At 51.6% G+C, this 17,065-nt stretch overlaps 1 protein-coding gene across 3 annotated transcripts in view; it reads right to left on the bottom strand.

Annotated features, from left to right (window-relative positions):
* Positions 1-25: 25 nt before the first annotated feature.
* Positions 26-17,065, bottom strand: part of TRPC4AP (transient receptor potential cation channel subfamily C member 4 associated protein) — a 69,259-nt gene continuing 52,219 nt past the window's right edge. For 2 of the 3 annotated variants that reach the window (XM_027558721.1, XM_027558723.1), the window contains exons 9-19: positions 12,882-13,048; positions 10,572-10,703; positions 8,936-8,994; positions 7,285-7,386; positions 5,860-5,943; positions 4,705-4,795; positions 3,563-3,703; positions 2,865-2,973; positions 2,157-2,269; positions 1,107-1,313; positions 26-944 (exon numbers count right to left, since the gene is read on the bottom strand). In XM_027558721.1, coding sequence (XP_027414522.1) covers positions 807-944; positions 1,107-1,313; positions 2,157-2,269; positions 2,865-2,973; positions 3,563-3,703; positions 4,705-4,795; positions 5,860-5,943; positions 7,285-7,386; positions 8,936-8,994; positions 10,572-10,703; positions 12,882-13,048 — 1,343 coding nt within the window. In that variant the 3' untranslated portion in view covers positions 26-806. The remainder of the gene's footprint in view (positions 945-1,106; positions 1,314-2,156; positions 2,270-2,864; positions 2,974-3,562; positions 3,704-4,704; positions 4,796-5,859; positions 5,944-7,284; positions 7,387-8,935; positions 8,995-10,571; positions 10,704-12,881; positions 13,049-17,065) is intronic. The other variant, XM_027558722.1, reaches the window with a different exon arrangement.

Here is a 17,065-nt window from a genome sequence, read left to right as displayed (position 1 = left end):
ACAGACAAAAGTCAGGCCCACATCAGTCATTTAAAATAAATTCTTTAATAGTCTCCATTTAATTGGTTTATTTGTTGTTAATAAATTGGCAACACAAGAAGGGGCCGGGGGTGTGCTCCCAGGCAGGCTCCCGTGCGGGCAGGCTCAGGCAGGAGACGCTGCCTGGGGGTGGGGGTGGGGCACAGCCACCCTGTGCCCCAGGGAATTGAAGGAGAAAGCCCCCCACTTCTGGGGGAAACCCCTGGGATGAACACAGCGGCCAATGAGCAAACAGAACCAGAGGAGCTAAAGGAAAACGAGGGAGGGAGGAAAGGAGGGACAGATGGGCAGGCCTGGGGGAAAGAAGCATTCTCTGGTATCCCCCACCCCTGCCCAGGGGCTCAGAAGCCTTTGCCTGGGTCCAAAGGCCAGGGCAAGCTCGGCTCACAGATTGGGGAGGGGGCCCACATCTCCCTCCCCATGCCAGGACTGACAGTCAAGAGACCGGCGGGAGCTCAGACAGAGCTGTTTTTAAAAGTCCCCTTGGCTCTAGGTGGGCCAGGGCCCCAGGGTTCTGAACGAAGGGTGGGCACAGCGCCCCTGTCCTCATCATGGCCATCTTGAGGGAACTGAGGCACCCCAATGACCCGGAGCCTCAGAACCCAGGGGCCAAGGGCTTCTAGATGCTCCCTCCCACTCAGCCTGTACCTGAAGACCCGGGGCAGGTGGAGCAGCAGGGAGGCGGGGGAAGGGTGGGGGCAGGGCGTGAGGCACGCGTACCCCGCTCACCCGCGCTGGCCCAGCAGCCACCGAGGCCTGGCCCAAGATCACTCCTCGGTGAAGTCCCTGTCTATGTCCATGTAGGGCTCCTCAATGTAGCTGACAAGGGCAGAGGGAGACTGGCGGTCTGGGTTCAACAGGATGGACACGGTCTCTTTCCAGTATGAGAAGCTGATGCAGGAGCTCTGTGCACAGAGAGAGGGGCCACGGGAAGTGCCCTGGTAAGGGGTAGAGAGCTGCCTTCCAGAGGGCCCGGGGGGAGTCAGGCGCCCCGGACACCTGCCCCTCCGAGGAGCCTGGGCCGGCGCGCCCGCAGCCTGCCGGCACCCTCGGGGCAGGGCACTCACGTTCTCCAGACAGGTGCTGTCCTTGTCCTTGTGCAGGTAGTGCTGCTGCCAGAAGCGCAGCAGGTTGTGGAAGTTGTTGAGCAGGAAGCCGGGGTACTTCTTGCTGTGCTCCATCCGCTGCAGCAGCCGCAGGTAGAGGGGCAGTCGCTCTTTCCGTCGGGCCAGCATCAGGATCACCAGGCTGGTGTTGAGGCAGCTGACGTTCTCCTACAAGGATCGGGCTGTGTGGGTCAGGCGTGTGCCGGCAGCCCAGGGGCCCTGGTGGACCGGGGCGGGAGGTAAGGGGGTAGTGGGCAGGGCGGAGGTGTCCACGGGCCTCACATGGTGCTGCCCTGCATAAAGCCAACAGAGGACGGCGGAGAGGAACGATGAAGCTCCCGCCCCCAGTGCCTTCCTGGCCCTCACTGCCCCCATCTCCCACCCCAGAGTTGGGGGGAGCGGCATTATTAATCTAGTCAGTCCATGCCTCCTCCAGAATCGGCTCAGGCACGGCTTCTTCCTGGGAGCCTCAGTCCCTGGGGCGGCTGGGCGTACACATCTCTCTCACTCAGCACTAGACTGGAAGCATCTTGGTCTGTTTATTCATGGTGCATCCCCAGCCCAGGGTCTTGCCTTAATAAATGTTTGTTAGATGAAGGAACAAAAGAAAACCTCTGAGTGTCACCCCCATTTTAGAAAAGAGGGTGTGAAGCTTGGAGGAGGGCAGCTGCACAATTGCTTGTTGAAGGAGATGGGTGTCAACATCAGATCCAACCCCAGGTCTGTGCTGCAGGCAGGGCCTGGAGAGCACTGGATGGGGAGTCAGAACTCACTGCCCACCCAGACTCTGCCCAAACCACTTGTGACCTCAGAGGCTGGCTCCTTCCCCAGGCCCCTTCTGTAAAATGGGGAGCTGATCCCTTATTGGAACAAGTCCTCAGAATAGCTGGGGGGTCTCCTAGGAATGAAGGGGTGGGTGACAGGAGAGGTACTTCTAGGGTGAAGGTGGCCCCGGGATGACGGTAACTTTCCAATCCCCCTTTCCTGGGGGCAGGTCTGTAGGCCTCTCACCTGGGTCAGCGTCTGCACGTGAATGATATTGATGAGGCGGAAGAGGAAGGACATCTGTGTGGGTACCTGGGATATGTAGGCGAGCAGGCGGCACTCGGACAGGACCTCCGCAACTGAGGGCAGACAGGCAGAGGTGTGAGCAGCAGGCGCAGAAGCTTCTCGATGGCCCCGGGGCCCGACACCCAGGCTTCTAGTCAAGCCCCCCTCGGGCCCCAACTCTGAAGCTGGGAGCCCCCACTGTCAAAACGACTATAGAAAAGCTGGGCTGCAGCGGGGAACAAAGCTCCCGCTGCTCCGCCACCATGGCCAAGCCTGCGTTCCCATGAGAGCCCCAGCAGGAGTGCGCCTTCCCCTTCTCCTTCAGTCCCATTCTGGCGCCATGCCTCCCTGAGGCCCTCCCCAGGCTTCACCACTTGAATCCTCATCCAGGCAATTCCAGGCCAGGAGAGGAAGGGTATGGTGTTGTTTCTTGCATTTTGCTGGCAACAATGTTTTGGTTTTCTTTAATTAAAGTGTCATACATGCCCATCAGAGGAAGCATGGATGATAGAGAAAATTCATGAAAATCACCCAGAGAGCCACTGCCCTGACCCCAACCATGTTGGTTGTGTAATGACTCAGAAATTTCTGTCTCCTGCAAGAGGCTGGGTGTTTGACACCAGTGCGGCCACAATGGACGGCCTCGCGTCAGCACTGAGCTTCTCTGACCTTTCATGTCCACCTGGTTTTCGAATCGGTCCAGTGACAGGGTGACGCAGCGCACCAGCATGTTGGAGTCCACCAGCGAGCTGTTGATCTGCTTCAGGAACACCTGGAACTGGAGCGGGGGCCAGGCTGACGGGGGTGGTGGGCTCTCGGCTAAAGATGGCCAAGGCCCAGGGCATGCGGTCACCGCAGGGGGCACCCACCTACCCTGGCCCAGCTGTTGCCAACAGGAAGACCGAAGCTCAGAGGGACTCGGTGCCCTGCCCTCCCCACCTAATAAGCAGCCCCAGCAAGAGCTGAACCAGATCTTCAGACACCACGTCCAGTGTTTTCTGCACCAAAGGGACTGCTGTCATGTTTACTTCAATTAGTCTGGGCTGGGTTTCTACCATATACACCCTGAAAGCTTACCCCATCAGGCCCCGTCCTGCCCTTCCAGGGCCCATCATGGCACCTGGCACACGTGTCAGAGTCACTGCCAAGCTCACCTGCTCCCGCCTGCCCACAAGCAGGCGAGACTTTCATCCCTGCATACCCAGGGTCTAGCGCAGAGCAAGGGCTAATGAACGCTAACTGACATCTGCCCGCTGACCCCAGGACTCTCCAGTGTAAAACCAGCACCTGAAGACTGGCAAGGACCAGGGCTCTGACATAACTTCTGGACAAAACAGTGAACTCACGAAGCCCTGGCTTAGACTTACCTTTGCATCAGTGTTGATGTACTTATTGAACCTCTTGAATGCATCAACATTAAACTTCATCAGCTCCCCAAGAAGGTCAAAATAACTCTGCAGCACATCCCGTGACTTGCACTCACTGTCCACGATGCAGTAGAGGATGTGCTGGGGGTGGGAGAGGACAGAATGAAGGCAGGAAAAGGTGGCTGGTCCCCGGAGGCCCCAGGCCGTGCTCATCTGAGCTGCCCACCGCCTGCCTCCCCCAGCCCTGGTATGTAGCTCAGCCCATGTGGTGTTAGCTTCGAGCAAGCATCCAGGTTGATAGAACCTGCTCCCCTGTCTAGATTCTCACTGGAGAATGCTGGTGGCTCCAAGGGCAAGGCCAGGCCTGACACACCTAACCAGGAAGTGGGGCGGGTAGGGGTGAGGGCAGGTTGAGGTATGTAGCCACAACCTCTCTTGCTTGCCCAGGTCTGAGCTAAAGTCTTTTCACGATGGCCAAGCTCTCCAGCTCACAGGGAGGGAGCTGTCTCCAGAGGTAATACGGCCCTGGCCTGAGCACTGAGGCCATTCAAGTGAAGCATGGGGTTTAAGGACAGGAGACACATTTTGACCCCATGGTTCATGTTAATAAACGGAAAGGTTTACAATGAGTGAATTTTTACAAGACAGTTAAAATGTTTCCTTTTCTTTTTCTTGAGATTGTATATACTCATTTAAGTGAATTCTTTACCTTATGGATGTTATTACAGTTCATGGGTCAGTTTCCTATTTGTATCCTTTTTTATTTTTTAAACCAATTGTAGCTTTGGACATTTTGCTCTACCCCCTTTTGTAAACTTTGCTTTTTCTGGAGACCATTTTTCAATAAAGGGAAATTAAATAGTCAGCAGCAAAGTATCCTTGGGGTCAAAAGGCCTTGCTGAGCAACTTCACAGACTCCTATAATCCTCCATGGCCACCCCTCAGATCCCTCAATCACCCGGTAAGCACCCATGGGGAACCCAGAGCTGAAAGCTCAGGGGAAGTACCAGAGAGATGTGCACTGGCATTTGAAGATAGTCTGGTCTGCTTCTGCCAGCTGTCTAGGTCTCAGGGCAGGAAAGCAATGCATGGGGCTGGGGGAGAAGGAGACACCCAACACCCTGGCTCCTCTGGGCCATTACCTCTAGAAGGCCTCGCTTCAGCAGGAACATCTGGTCTGCATAGGAGGTGGTCCCTCGGAGGAAACTCTCCACAGCCCGGGCTTGCCAAAACCTGCGACCCAAATGTTGACCCCTGGCCCAGGTGGCTAAGGCTGCCCTCTTCTGGCCCACGTTCCATTCACCGAGCGGCTGGGAGATGTCTATTGCCCTTTTCACTGATCCAACACACTGAACACTGGGAGATGCTTACTGAACCTCTCCCAGGCCTTGGGCCTCACACAGGGCCCTGGGAACACGTGGCGAGTCCCCATACTTAGGGAGCTGACGGCTCAGTGGGGAACAGTCCTCTATGTGGTTCGTCTGGAAGGAGTATGTGGGCTCAGAGGACTGCCCCAGGAGTTACGTCTGAAAACATACTCTAGGCTCCGTTCCTTCAGAGGAACAGGAGGACATGGAAGAGAGGGGTCAGAAATGCATGAGGGACCAGACAGGCTTGTGGACGGGTCACTGAACTCACTTCTGATGGGCTGTCCTAGAGAAGAGGAGGCTGATATTGACTGAGTGGCCCCAGAGGGCAGAGCTTGGATCCGTGAGGGGACGAAGGGACAAGGTAGGCTGAGCTGACAGGGAACCCTTGGGCGTGGAGCCTGCTGACAGCTCACACCCACCCTGATGGAATGCCTCCCTCAGCCGTTGTCCTGTCCACAGCCTCTAAGACAACATGGATGAGTCTAAGGAACCGGGACACCCTCCCTGTCTGCACCCCCCCTCCCCCACAAGCCCTTCCTTTGCTCCCACAGTCCCCAGGGCAGGTCCTGGCTCTGAGCCCTTCCATACCGCATCCCCCACATAGGGGTCTTCCCATGCTTATTTCCTGCATGCCAGGGGCCTCCATATGGGTAGGGATTGTAGCTCCCATTTCTTCCCGCTTGTCCAGCATCAGCACAGAATAGGTGCTTGCTGAATGCTGGCTCAATTCCTGAAACACACTGCCAGCACACAGCAGAATCCAGTACATGCTAGATTCCGTACAACACCAGGGAGCCAGCAGACTCCCTCTCCCTGACAATAACCAGCTATGCGGGGTGGAAGCTGGTGATGACAGAAGGCATTTCTAACAGCTTAAACACTTGGTTTCTGCACCCTCAGGAGTGGGAGGTGCATGTCCAGACCTACCTGAAAGATGACTCAGCTGGCTCCTTCTTCATAACCTGCAGCAGACGTGTTAATAAGCCCCTCTTCCCATCACATACCAAACTCCTGAAAGAAAACAGACAAAAATCTTGATGGCAGATTTGAGAGGCTGACAGAGGCCAAATTCCATATGGCAGAAGAACAACGTCTTGAGACCCTGGGGCTGGGTGTCTTTGCTGATGTAGGTGGGTAAAAGGCAAAACAAAACAGAACATGCGGACATTTCTAAACCTGCAGGATGTCCTCCTGCTCCACCTGGGTCCAGAGCACCCTAAGGACTCCTGCAGTCTCAGAACTAAACAGCCAAATGCATTCTCACATCTCAGGGCAGCCTTCACTGCCCAGGCATGCTGACAAGTGACCAGAGGCCAAAAACACATCCAGAGTCATATGGGGCTCGAAACTGCTGGAGGGAGGGCTGCTCGTGTCAAAAGTGGGTTTGGATTACCATGACAGAGTCTAAGAGATGGGGCAAAGTCTGTGCCACTGATAGGGTACGTAAGGCAGGGAGCACCCTGGGCCCCAGCTTTGGCTTCAGGTGGCCATGGACACATACTGAAATTTCTGGGCCTCTGCTTCCCGGTCTAGGAAGCAAAGAAAATAAATGAGAAAAGCACTCAGGCTGCATTATGGAGGAGAGAGGAATAGCAGGCAGCGACTCTAGGCCCTTAAACTTTCCCTTCAAATAGAGCAGTTCTACTCTTCACTGACTATAGGCCTTGTGCTGTGTACTTGATCGCTCAGTCCTGTCTGACTCTTTGCAACCCCAAGGACTGTAGCCCACCAGGCTCCTCTGTCCATGGGGATTCTCCAGGCAAGAATACTGGAGGGAGTTGCCGTGCCCTCCTCCAAAGGATCTTCCCAACCCAAGGATCGAACCCGGGTCTCCTGTACTGCAGACAGATGTGGGACTACATTCAATTTCATTTGAACAAAGATTTCTGCTGCTTTTAAACCAAAACAACAAAAGATCAGAGAATTATGACTCCTGTTGCTGCACACAGTCCTCCCTGCCCTGACCCCTGTGAGCCTGAGACCCCACTGCTCTGCTCCAGAAAGTGAGGCATTACTCAGCTAATGGGTTTTGGCAGAGGGCAGGAGAAGAGGCGGCCAAAGAAGCTGAGTGAGCAGGGAGGGGGCAGAGCATTTACGACCTTTGGCAGGTGACCTTGCCGAGCCCCTGCTCCCCAGTTTACAAGGTGGGTGACAATGGCACTTCCGTCCGAGGTTGCTAAGGAGCTCCAGTGAGACAATGCAGGTGGCGGGAGGACAGAGCCTGGTACACGGGAGCCCTCAGCATGCCAGTTACACATGTGAGAAAGGACAAGCATGCAGACCCTGGTACACCTGTCTGTGAGCCCCGGGACACGCAGGCAGCCAGGCGGGCTGTGGGCCCCCGATGCTCACCTGTCAGTGTTGAGGACGGCTTCCACCTCAGGGATGTTGGCCTTGAGAGAGATGGCGCTGAGTTCATTCAGCTCTTGGTTGTTGAGCAGTAGGTATTTGTTCCTGAAACAGATGTGTTGGAGGCGGTAATGGACAGGAACTGGGGCCGCCACCTCCACACTGGGCCAGTCTCTTGCTGCCCACTTCTGTTAAGAAGCCCCCAGTAGGTGCCCTGAAAACCACCCACCCCAAGGCAGCATTCTGGGGGAGGGCATGGAGCCCACTGCTGTTCGGCTGAGGGAGTCTCCCTGGCCCCAACGCCACCCTCTGCCTGCATGCTCACTAACAAAGCCCCTTTCCTTAGTATGTGTAAGGCCTTTCTTTTGCTACTGAACATTTCTATTTAATTTCTCAAAGGCACTTCCAACTCCATGATGCCCAGATGCTCATCACTTTACTCAAGCCTGGCCCTAGTTCAGCTCTCCCACCAGGAGGCCCGTGTGACCTTCCGCCTTCACAGCCAGGCCTCTCATCACCCACATCATGTGGACAGAACCAGCTTCCTAAATGGTCTCCCAGAGGAATCAATCCCACACACAGCACCCAGAATGATCTTTGGAAAACTGGAACCTGACCCTGCCACTCCCATGAAAAGCACGCCCCCCTTTCCTGCTGCTTCAGAATATACACAATCCAAGCCTGCGAATGTGAGCCGTCAAATGACAAAAGTGAGGAACCCAGGTCCTCAGGGGAAAAAGGACACATTCAGGACATACTGGTGCCTTTTTTCAGAGTTGCCATACTTCCTGGGGCTTAAGGCCTTCAAACAGAGAATCTCTCAGAGAGGATGGGCCACACCACCCACACAAAAGCTTCAAAGTGAAGGCCCCTGAGGCCACACGGGTCCTCAGGCATGTTCTATTAGCTTACGCAAGGAATCTAAACCAGCACCTAAAAATCAGGACCGTGCACATAAATCTTCATTTCTGGCTTCTCTCGGGGGAAAAACTCAGCAACTATACAACAGTGGGCCCTGTTTCCTGTACCCAGCAGGTGGTAAGAGCTGAGTAGCGCCTGCTTCTGTTTGCCAGCTCACCAACGTCTTCCCAGTGTCAAGGTCAAGGGTCAGCTGCCATTTACCCCTCCCCTGCCTGCACTGTTCCCTCAGAGCGGAGACTCATTCTCCTACACATCCTCCATCAAAGGCTAAAGAGTAAAAAATGAGAGGGCAGAATGTGTTCCAAGGAAAACAGGAGAAAGCACATCTCCTCGTACAGGCAAAGAATATCCCACCTGTTCAACATATAAATACTCAGCCCACTCTGGCCATCTGAGGTTCCTACAGGCCCCTGCGAATAGCCAAGCTGTCTACTCCTGGCTCAGAGGGACAGACGGCCGAGAGCTGCATTGACTCCAGGGGTATTAAGGGGCCAGCAACTTCCGCACTCACTTCCAAGATGGCTGTGGGGGTCAAGGGGAAGCTCAGGTAATGCCTGGCATAAAGGAAGGGCTGGACAAATGGCAGCTCTTATGGAAGTGCAGCCTCATGGTCACACTGAGGTGAGAGTGGCTCTCACAGCTCCCGGGTCCTCCTCCGCTGAGGTCAGTGATGAGACAAAGGGAGAACAGAGACAGCAAACCAAGTCTCCTCTTGGGGACAGCTTGTACTTACTCGTGGTGGTCGCTGAAACTCTGGAGGAGCCTCAAAAACTGGATCTTCAAGGTGATGTCCTAAAATACACGTGCATCCTCGACGTTAAGACCACAGTCACAACGTTCCAAAAGAAAACAAAAGGGTCTGCTGAGAGCCTGGGCATCCTGCTGCTTCTCTGAGTCCCTGTCCTGGCGCACAGGGAGGACTCCTCTTTAGTCAGAAAAACTTTTGTCCACATCTGGCCAACAGTGGATTAAGCTAAGGCAGAACCTTTCTGTTAAAAACACTCCAAGATACTGGATACAAAATAACTGAAATTATTTTCAATGTGAGGCTAAGCACATAGGAAAGAAGAAATTCCACTAGAATTAGAAACGAAGGAAGGACTGAGTTCAGAGCAGGGAGCACAAGAGCTGACAGCTGGCAGAGAAGGGCAAATGAGACTTATTTGGGCCAGGGCTTGGGTTTCAACGCTCTGTAGGGACCAGACAGGACCTTGGGCCTATGTAAAGCCTGTGGAGCTGATACATTTAGTGAAAAAAGGGTTAGAAAAACCCCACCTACCAGCCCCAGGAGCTGGCAAAGAACCCTGTCTCTGCTGGTGGAGGGGAGTCCCCAGGTCCGCAGGACCCTGGGCTCACACTTCCAGGGGAGGAGGGCAGATACTCAATGTGAAAACTTGCCCTGGGACACCGCTCCCTACAGCACCTGGTAGACAAAAGCCAAATGTTCTATGGGACTACTTCCAGTATCCCCAAGGAAAACAAGCCCCCTGAAGGTGACCTTCTATAAACAGTAAAGAACACAAGGCAACTCCCCACCCCAAGCTGAGTCTGAAGACGCAGGCACAAGTATTAGCACTCTGTGAACAATCCAAAAAAGACGATACAAAAGTATGTTATTAATAATTAAAGAGATGAAATTAAAGACAGAAAATGCAACAGAAGAAGAAAATATTTAACATAATGAATAAAAGACCAAATACGTTTGGACAAAGATCCAGACAAAATGTCTAGAAACGCAAAATATATGAACTCAAATGGATCTGTTGAAAGGTAAATCTGACAAAGCCAAGGAGAAAAACAGCAAACTGGAAGACACGGCACTGAGGGAAGTCCCCAGGATGCAGCAGAGAGACCAGGCAGGGCCCACGGCTCTGGACCCTGACAGCCGTGTGGCACTGATGTGGTGCTGACGGCCGATGATTTAGACTCCCCGTTCAGGGCTCTTTAGGGCACTGTGATGAAAACCAGGTAGACATGAGCCCTTGACCCTTAAAAAAAATAAAAAACTTCCTAAAGTCCTTTTTGGAGGCCAACCGCTGGCGTGGTTCTGTGAGGCAAACCTAATTATTAGGGATGTCAATTAGAATGGGGTAGAGAACAATGAGGAAAACCCTGCTGCCCTGGAGTGGAGTGTGTGGCCCTGCCTGGAGGTGAATGAACAATGGGAGGCTGGTGGAGGGTCTCCAAAGGGATTCCTGGGTAGGTGGAGGGTGGGGGTCAGATCCTTCCCCAAGGTGGCTTCCAATTATGGGAGTAACGGGCTGTGACTTTTAGTTTCTGCTCTACTCTCAAAGAAGGAGATTTCAAAGGGCCAACAGCAGGTCTTGAAACAACCACTCCTGGCATCTGCCGTCAGGGTCCCTGCTCACCGGGCTACAGTCACAGTTCTGGTTGTGACCGTGGAGCACGAGGGCAGATGCTGAATGCTTCCTCCAGATCAGTTTGTCAAACAAATTATTCAGCCCAGGGATCAGCTTGAACTCCGCAATCATTCTGTGAACCTGAAGGGGTAGGAAGGCAAAAGCATGAAGACAGATGTGCGTTGAAGGTCTATCAAAAGCCCAGGCATATATGTACAAGAAGCCTTCAGGATAAAGAAAGCAATGCTGAGCTTTAAAGCAAACATCTACACTTATTCTCACTATGCACCAATGCACTTTCACACTCTCTAGAGACATTAATAATTGGTAAAATTAGATGCCTCATGGAAGAACCTTGAATGTTCAGGATCAGAGGGGAGAAAGGCTTCACTGATACTTATTTATACCTCAATACAGAACTATGTGAATTACCGACCTATTAAAATAATCCATGTCCCTGTAGTACCTGGCACACAGTAGGAACTCAGTAAATGCTGACTGTGCAAATGAGGACACAGCAGCATCACACTGGCTCTCAGGAAGGCAGGGTTGAGGCCAGCCGGAAAGGGCGGCTGTGATCAGTTTAACCAAAGACCACAAAGATTCATAGAAACTTGGTGCCAGGGAGACTAAGGGAGCAGGGGAACTATCACGGTGAAGGGACAGAAAGAAAAGTCAGAGCAGCAGGATTTAAGCCCTGCTCTGACGATGCCTGGAGACTGAGAACATGGCCCTTATGTGGGTCTTGGTTTTCAAAAATATCAAGTGGGATGGAGGCCACCATCTGCTGTGTAACTTACCAAGCACCTGCAAATTCAAATATGATTACAGAAGTGTCTCGAAAAAGAAAAAGCACTCAACACAGGTAAGACATCATGACTAATATTTTTTATATGAAATATATACCACATGGAAGGAAGGAGCCCCAGTGCTGTGGATGTCATGGCAGGATCTCATCCAGTGTCCTGGTTTTAAATGCCAACCACAGGTTGACAATCCCCAAAGTTATACCTCCAGGGCCCATCTCGCCCCTAACTCACGTGCAGGTAACTCCAGTGCCAATTCTAACAGACAGCTAAACTTAACATGTTCAAACTGAACCCTGCCCCTTCCTCCCTACAGACGTCTGCCCCTCCACTTCTTACCCACTAGTCTTAACCATCTCAATAAACGGCAAACCATTCCTCCCACCTGCTTGGAGAGAGGTAAGGAAGTCATCTTTACTTCCTCTCTCCACTTAAGTCCATACCTAACTTCTCAGCAAATCTTACCTGTTTTACCTTCAAACAGCACTGCTCACCACCCCTGCCATCAACACGTGGGTCCTAGCTACTGTCAGCTCTTGCACACAGCAGCTGGAGGATGGTTTTCCGTTTCACTCAGGGTGAATGCCAGAGTCCTTAAATGGCCTATGAAAGCCAGAGGCAACCTGGCCCCCTGCGACCCCTCAGCCTGCCTCTCCTGACTGCTGGCTCCAGTGCACCCCCAGCTTTGTACTATTCCACTAAACCACCAGCCCGGTGCCCACCAGGGCCTGCTTCCTTGACCTGGTAGGCCACCTCAGGCGAAGTGGTTGGCATGCCTGGCTCCCTCACTTTCTTCAGGACACTGCCAGGCCAGATGTCATCTTTTCAGCCAGTCTTTCCCCTTCCACCTTCTCTAAAATTGTTCCTTTCTTGCAAACTTGTGATAACCGCATCCATCTCACAGAGAGCTGTGTGAGAGAACAGTCTCTGACTCAAAACGGTGCTCAGGGACTGCCGCGCTCCCAGCTCCCCTCAGGCCTCGCTACATCCCTAGGAGGTAGAGGGAACGGTAGGGGGCCGCTTGTCCATCCTGGGGAGAAGCGGGGTGTGCTTCCAGAGCACCCCCCATCCCGCCCTCCTGGAACTGCTTCAAGACTCAGGGAACCTCCACACAGCTGGACCCCTGGTAGCTGCCCAGCTGTCATAACTTGACTTAGTTCTGGCCCAGCACCCCGAGCCCCCATCAGACTGGCAAGTCCTCCAGTGCATCTGCAGGGCAGACACCCACCCTTTACCCTGTGTATTAACAAGGTCGGGTAACAGGTAACATGGCTACGTCACCCACTTCTGCCTGGGGCCCCAGAGCTCTGTCTAAAAAGGTCGCCCCAGTACGGTGCGGTGGGAGGACAATGGGCTCTGGAACCAGACTGCAGGGCTGAGGAACGCGACTCCTCGCGCTGCTGGGCCAGGGCCAGAGTCGCTGTGGGGGCAGCCGAGCAGGACGCCGGCGCGCTGCGCGCATCCGCGGGAAGCACCTTGCCAGCGCCGCGGCCCGGAGCTGGGCGGGCCTCACCTGGTTGCGCTGGCGCCCCATCAGCAACACACACAGCACGTACAGCACCTCCAGCTTGTACATGATCTCGTGCATGATCTTCATCGACTGAGGCAGCTGAGTCCTGGTGGAGCTGTGAGGCGGGCTGTTCTCCTCAGAAGCCCCTGGCGGAGGGAACACAATGGAGGCTGGCACAGCCACCAGGAGACAGGCTTCAGTCACCGCGCGTGAGGAAACACGTTTCTGCCCCTCAAACCTGCTCTGAATAGACTTGAGGGGACAGCCATTAGACTGGGCCCCAGGCCTGTGATGGAGACTCTGAACGTCAGGCCACCAGGGACCAGGGAAGCTTAGACGCGTAACTAGACGGTAGGAAATACGGACTCTGCAATTCTACCCCATCCGCTTTTAACGCTCTGACACAGCCCACGCAGTACCCTAACCCATTCTCTGCCCTCATCTGGACCCCTCACCCCACCTCCGCCGCCAGAAGGCACCCAGACACACGTCCAGCAGGAAACTGTGTCAAATTCTCTTCAGGTCACAAATGACTGAATATGTGGTCATTCTGCCGAGATTCCACAAGGGGGCACCGCTGAAGGACTGAAACGGGATCTTTTTAAAAGACTTTTTTCCTCCTATCGCTCAGCCAAGGGAACTTTCCTAAGGCAGAGGAGGCATCACAATCGATACTAGAGATGGAGATGAACATATTACCTACTAGCAGATTTTCATTTCCCCGGATTTCATTATTAGCAGTGACGGCAACAGCTATGTTGTACTGTGTCAAGCACTGTGTTCTGGGCTTTAGATAAACCATTTACCCCACTGCCCCACTAACAAAATAGTCTCAGTGAGTCACACAGCGGAGGGTACTCTCAGGAGCGTGGCGGAGCAAAGGGATGAAGACTGAGGGCTGTGGAACGACAACCTACTGGCTGGCTGTGGGACCCTGGGCGTGTCACCTCCTCGTCAGGCTTTCAAGGGTTCTGTAAATGGGGAGAACAGGAGTACTGCAGCAGTCAGCTGGAGACCCTGTGCAGTGGAGGAGGACACAAAAAGCCCAGAACCTGATTCTTGGGAAGCCTCACTCGCGCTGTGCTGTGCTCAGTTGTGTCCGACTCTTCGCAACCCCCAAGACTGTAGCCCGCCAGGCTCTCTGTCCATGGAATTTCCCAGGCAAGAATACTGAAGTATTCTTCCTGGAGTATTTCCTTCTCCAGGGGATCTTCCAGACCCAGGGATCTAACCTACATCTCTTGCATTGGCATGTGGATTCTTTACCACTGAGTCACCTGGGAAGTCTCACTCTTCGGTCCCTATTATTTTAAATGCTCAGGGTCAGGAGACCTTAGGATTTACTTCCTCTTAGTTTTTCTCATCTTTAAGGTGAAAGGAGGTCCTTTCATACTCCTACTGAACTGCTGCCCTGGAGCCTTTTGAAAAGGCCAGAAAATCTGTCTGTTATAGAGCAGTGGTGCTAAAATATACCCAGGTGAGGCACTCACAGTTATGATTTCTGTATGGTGATATCATGTCACAAGAACCTAACTTACTCCACCTCATGGACTTGGAACTATTTTTCCAGCCATGTTAAACATCACTAATATATAAGCTGGAAGACGACCAGATGCTGAAAGAAGCACGACTGCAGCACAGGGGCTAAAGACTTGGAGCCAGACTGTTAGGTGGCTTTGTGGAAATCTGTTGACATGCCTATGCTTCAGCATCCTTCCTCATCTATAAAACAGGAGTAATGGCAACAATGTGTGTGCTGTTGCTCAGTTGCATCCAACTCTTTGCAACCCCCTGGACTGTAGCCCGCCAGGCTCCTCTGTCCATGGAATTTTCCAGACAAGAATACTGGAGTGGGTTGCCATTTCCTGCTCCAGGGGATCTTTCTGTGGCAGGGATTGAACCCACATCTCCTGCATCTTCTCTCTCCTGTCTCTTGCACTGGCAGGAGGATTCTTTAATATTGCAACACCAGGGAAGCCCAACGGCAACAGTATCTATTACCAATGTTGCAAAGATTAAATGACTTAATATATTAAAAGTGCTTAAAAACTGCCAAGCATATGTACCCTACATACAAGTGTGTGTCAAACAGAAGTAAAAAACTAACTCTGGGATTTTCAGTTAATGCTTGCTTGCTATTTGTTTTCTTTCTTGTAATCTGCAAGCTCTTAATGGCAACTAAAGTGGCAGTAGGCAAAAACTAAGAAACAGTTTACTCAAGAAAATCTAATTGAGAAAATGCTATTTACTGACATATATTTTCTTACACGTTGGGAGAAAAACCATCATTACTCAATTTTATGTCTTGGGACTCCTTGGCCCAGCTCCCAGAACAGTTTCAGAGTCAACTGATTGGTAAAGAGAATCTGATGAGTTATCATGCAGAACCACACCTCTGCTGCACACCCACAGGGTGCTGTGAAGCCTCTGGTGCCTCAGTGTCCTCATCACCTAGACCAGGGGTTGTGGCGGGGGAGAGGGGGCACTGCGGGAGAGGACCTTTGTGGAAGGAGCAGGTGTGGTGGGTGGCACAGGAGCCCTCCTCAGTAATGAACCTGTGAAGAGATGCAGGCAGCTTGGATTCTTCTGAGTCACTGACAACTTTTGCTGCCTGGTTTGCAAAGGCCTCATAAGAAACTCTCTAGGATAAATATTTTCAACAAACGCAGGCCTCAAAGCAATAGCCAGTGTGCAGGAACAAGACAATTCCCAAGGATGAGGATGGGAAAACTAGTTTAAGAGGCCTGGCCTTCCCTACAGATCTCTTCAGTTCCACAACACTGATTAAAGTGGGTATGATCCTCCATACATCTATACTGTACCCTGGAGCACACTAACTTAAATAGCTTTAAGCTATAATTCACATACCATACAATTAATCCCTTTCAAGGATATGACTCACTGGTCTTTAATATATTCACAGAATATCCAGCTATCATCACAATCCACATTAGAGCACTTTTATCACCCCACAAAGAAATCCTATTTGCTTTAGCAGCCACTCCCCTTTTCTCACCAAGCCCCTAGAAACCCAGGCATCCATTAGACTATGTTCTGTCTCTTTCTGCAAATGGAATCATACAACTTGTCGTTTTTTGTTTCCAGCACAATGTTTTCAAGGTTTATTCAGACTGCAGTATGTATCAGTACTGAATAATAATCTATTATATAAAACATATTAATTTTTTTATCCATTCATCAGTTGATAGATATGAGTTGTTTCTGTATTTTGGTTATAATAAACCTGCTACTATGAACATCCATGTGTAAGTTTTTGTATAAACATATATTTTCATGTATCCTGGGTGTATACCTAGAAGTGGAATTTCTAGGTCATACAAAAACTATGTTTAACTTTTTGAGTAACTGCAGACTGTTTTCCATAGTGGCTGTACCAGTTTGCATGCCTACCAACAGAGAATGAGGGTTCTGATTTTTCCATCTCCTTAAGGACACCTGTTACCAGTCTTTTTGATGATAGTCATTCCAGTGGGTATGAAGGGATATCTGATTGTTGGATTGGATTTGCATTTCCCTGATGGCTAATGATGTTGATAATGTTCTCATGTGCTTGCTGATTACTCTTGTATCATCTCTGGAGAAAGTCTATTCATATATTTTGCCCATAATTTGAAATGGGTGTCTTTTTATTATTGAGCTGTAGGAGTTCTTTATATCTTCTAGATACAAGTCCCTTATTAGATATATGGTTTGCAAAAATGTTGTCTTCTACCGTCCAAAAGTCTTCACCCATTCTGGCTTTTCCTTTTCTTGATGTTGCTTTTTGAAGCACAAAATATTTTCATTTTAATGAAGTCCAATTTACCTAGTTCTCATCTGGTTGCCTGTATTAGGCATCATCTAAGAAACCACTAGGGTTTCCCTGGTGGCTCAGTGGTAAAGAACCCACCTGCCATCGCAGGAGATGTAGGTTTGATCTCTGGGTCAGGAGGATCCCCTGGAGAAGGAAATGGCAACCCACTCCAGTATTCTGGCCAAGAAAATCCCACAGACAGAGGAGCCTGGTGGGCTACAGTCCACAGGGTCACAAGGGGTCGGACATGACTGAACCACAACAAGAAAGAAACCACGACCAAATCCGAAGTCCTAAAGAGTTATCCTTGTTTTCTTCTAAGTGTTCTCAAGGATTAGTTCTTACATTTAGGTCTTTGATCTTTTTGAGCTCA

The sequence above is a fragment of the Bos indicus x Bos taurus genome, chromosome 13 (genome assembly GCF_003369695.1).
Source record: "Bos indicus x Bos taurus breed Angus x Brahman F1 hybrid chromosome 13, Bos_hybrid_MaternalHap_v2.0, whole genome shotgun sequence".
Lineage (NCBI taxonomy): Eukaryota > Metazoa > Chordata > Mammalia > Artiodactyla > Bovidae > Bos > Bos indicus x Bos taurus.
Note: the sequence above shows the minus strand (reverse complement) of the source record. Positions and strands in the feature narration are given on the sequence as shown.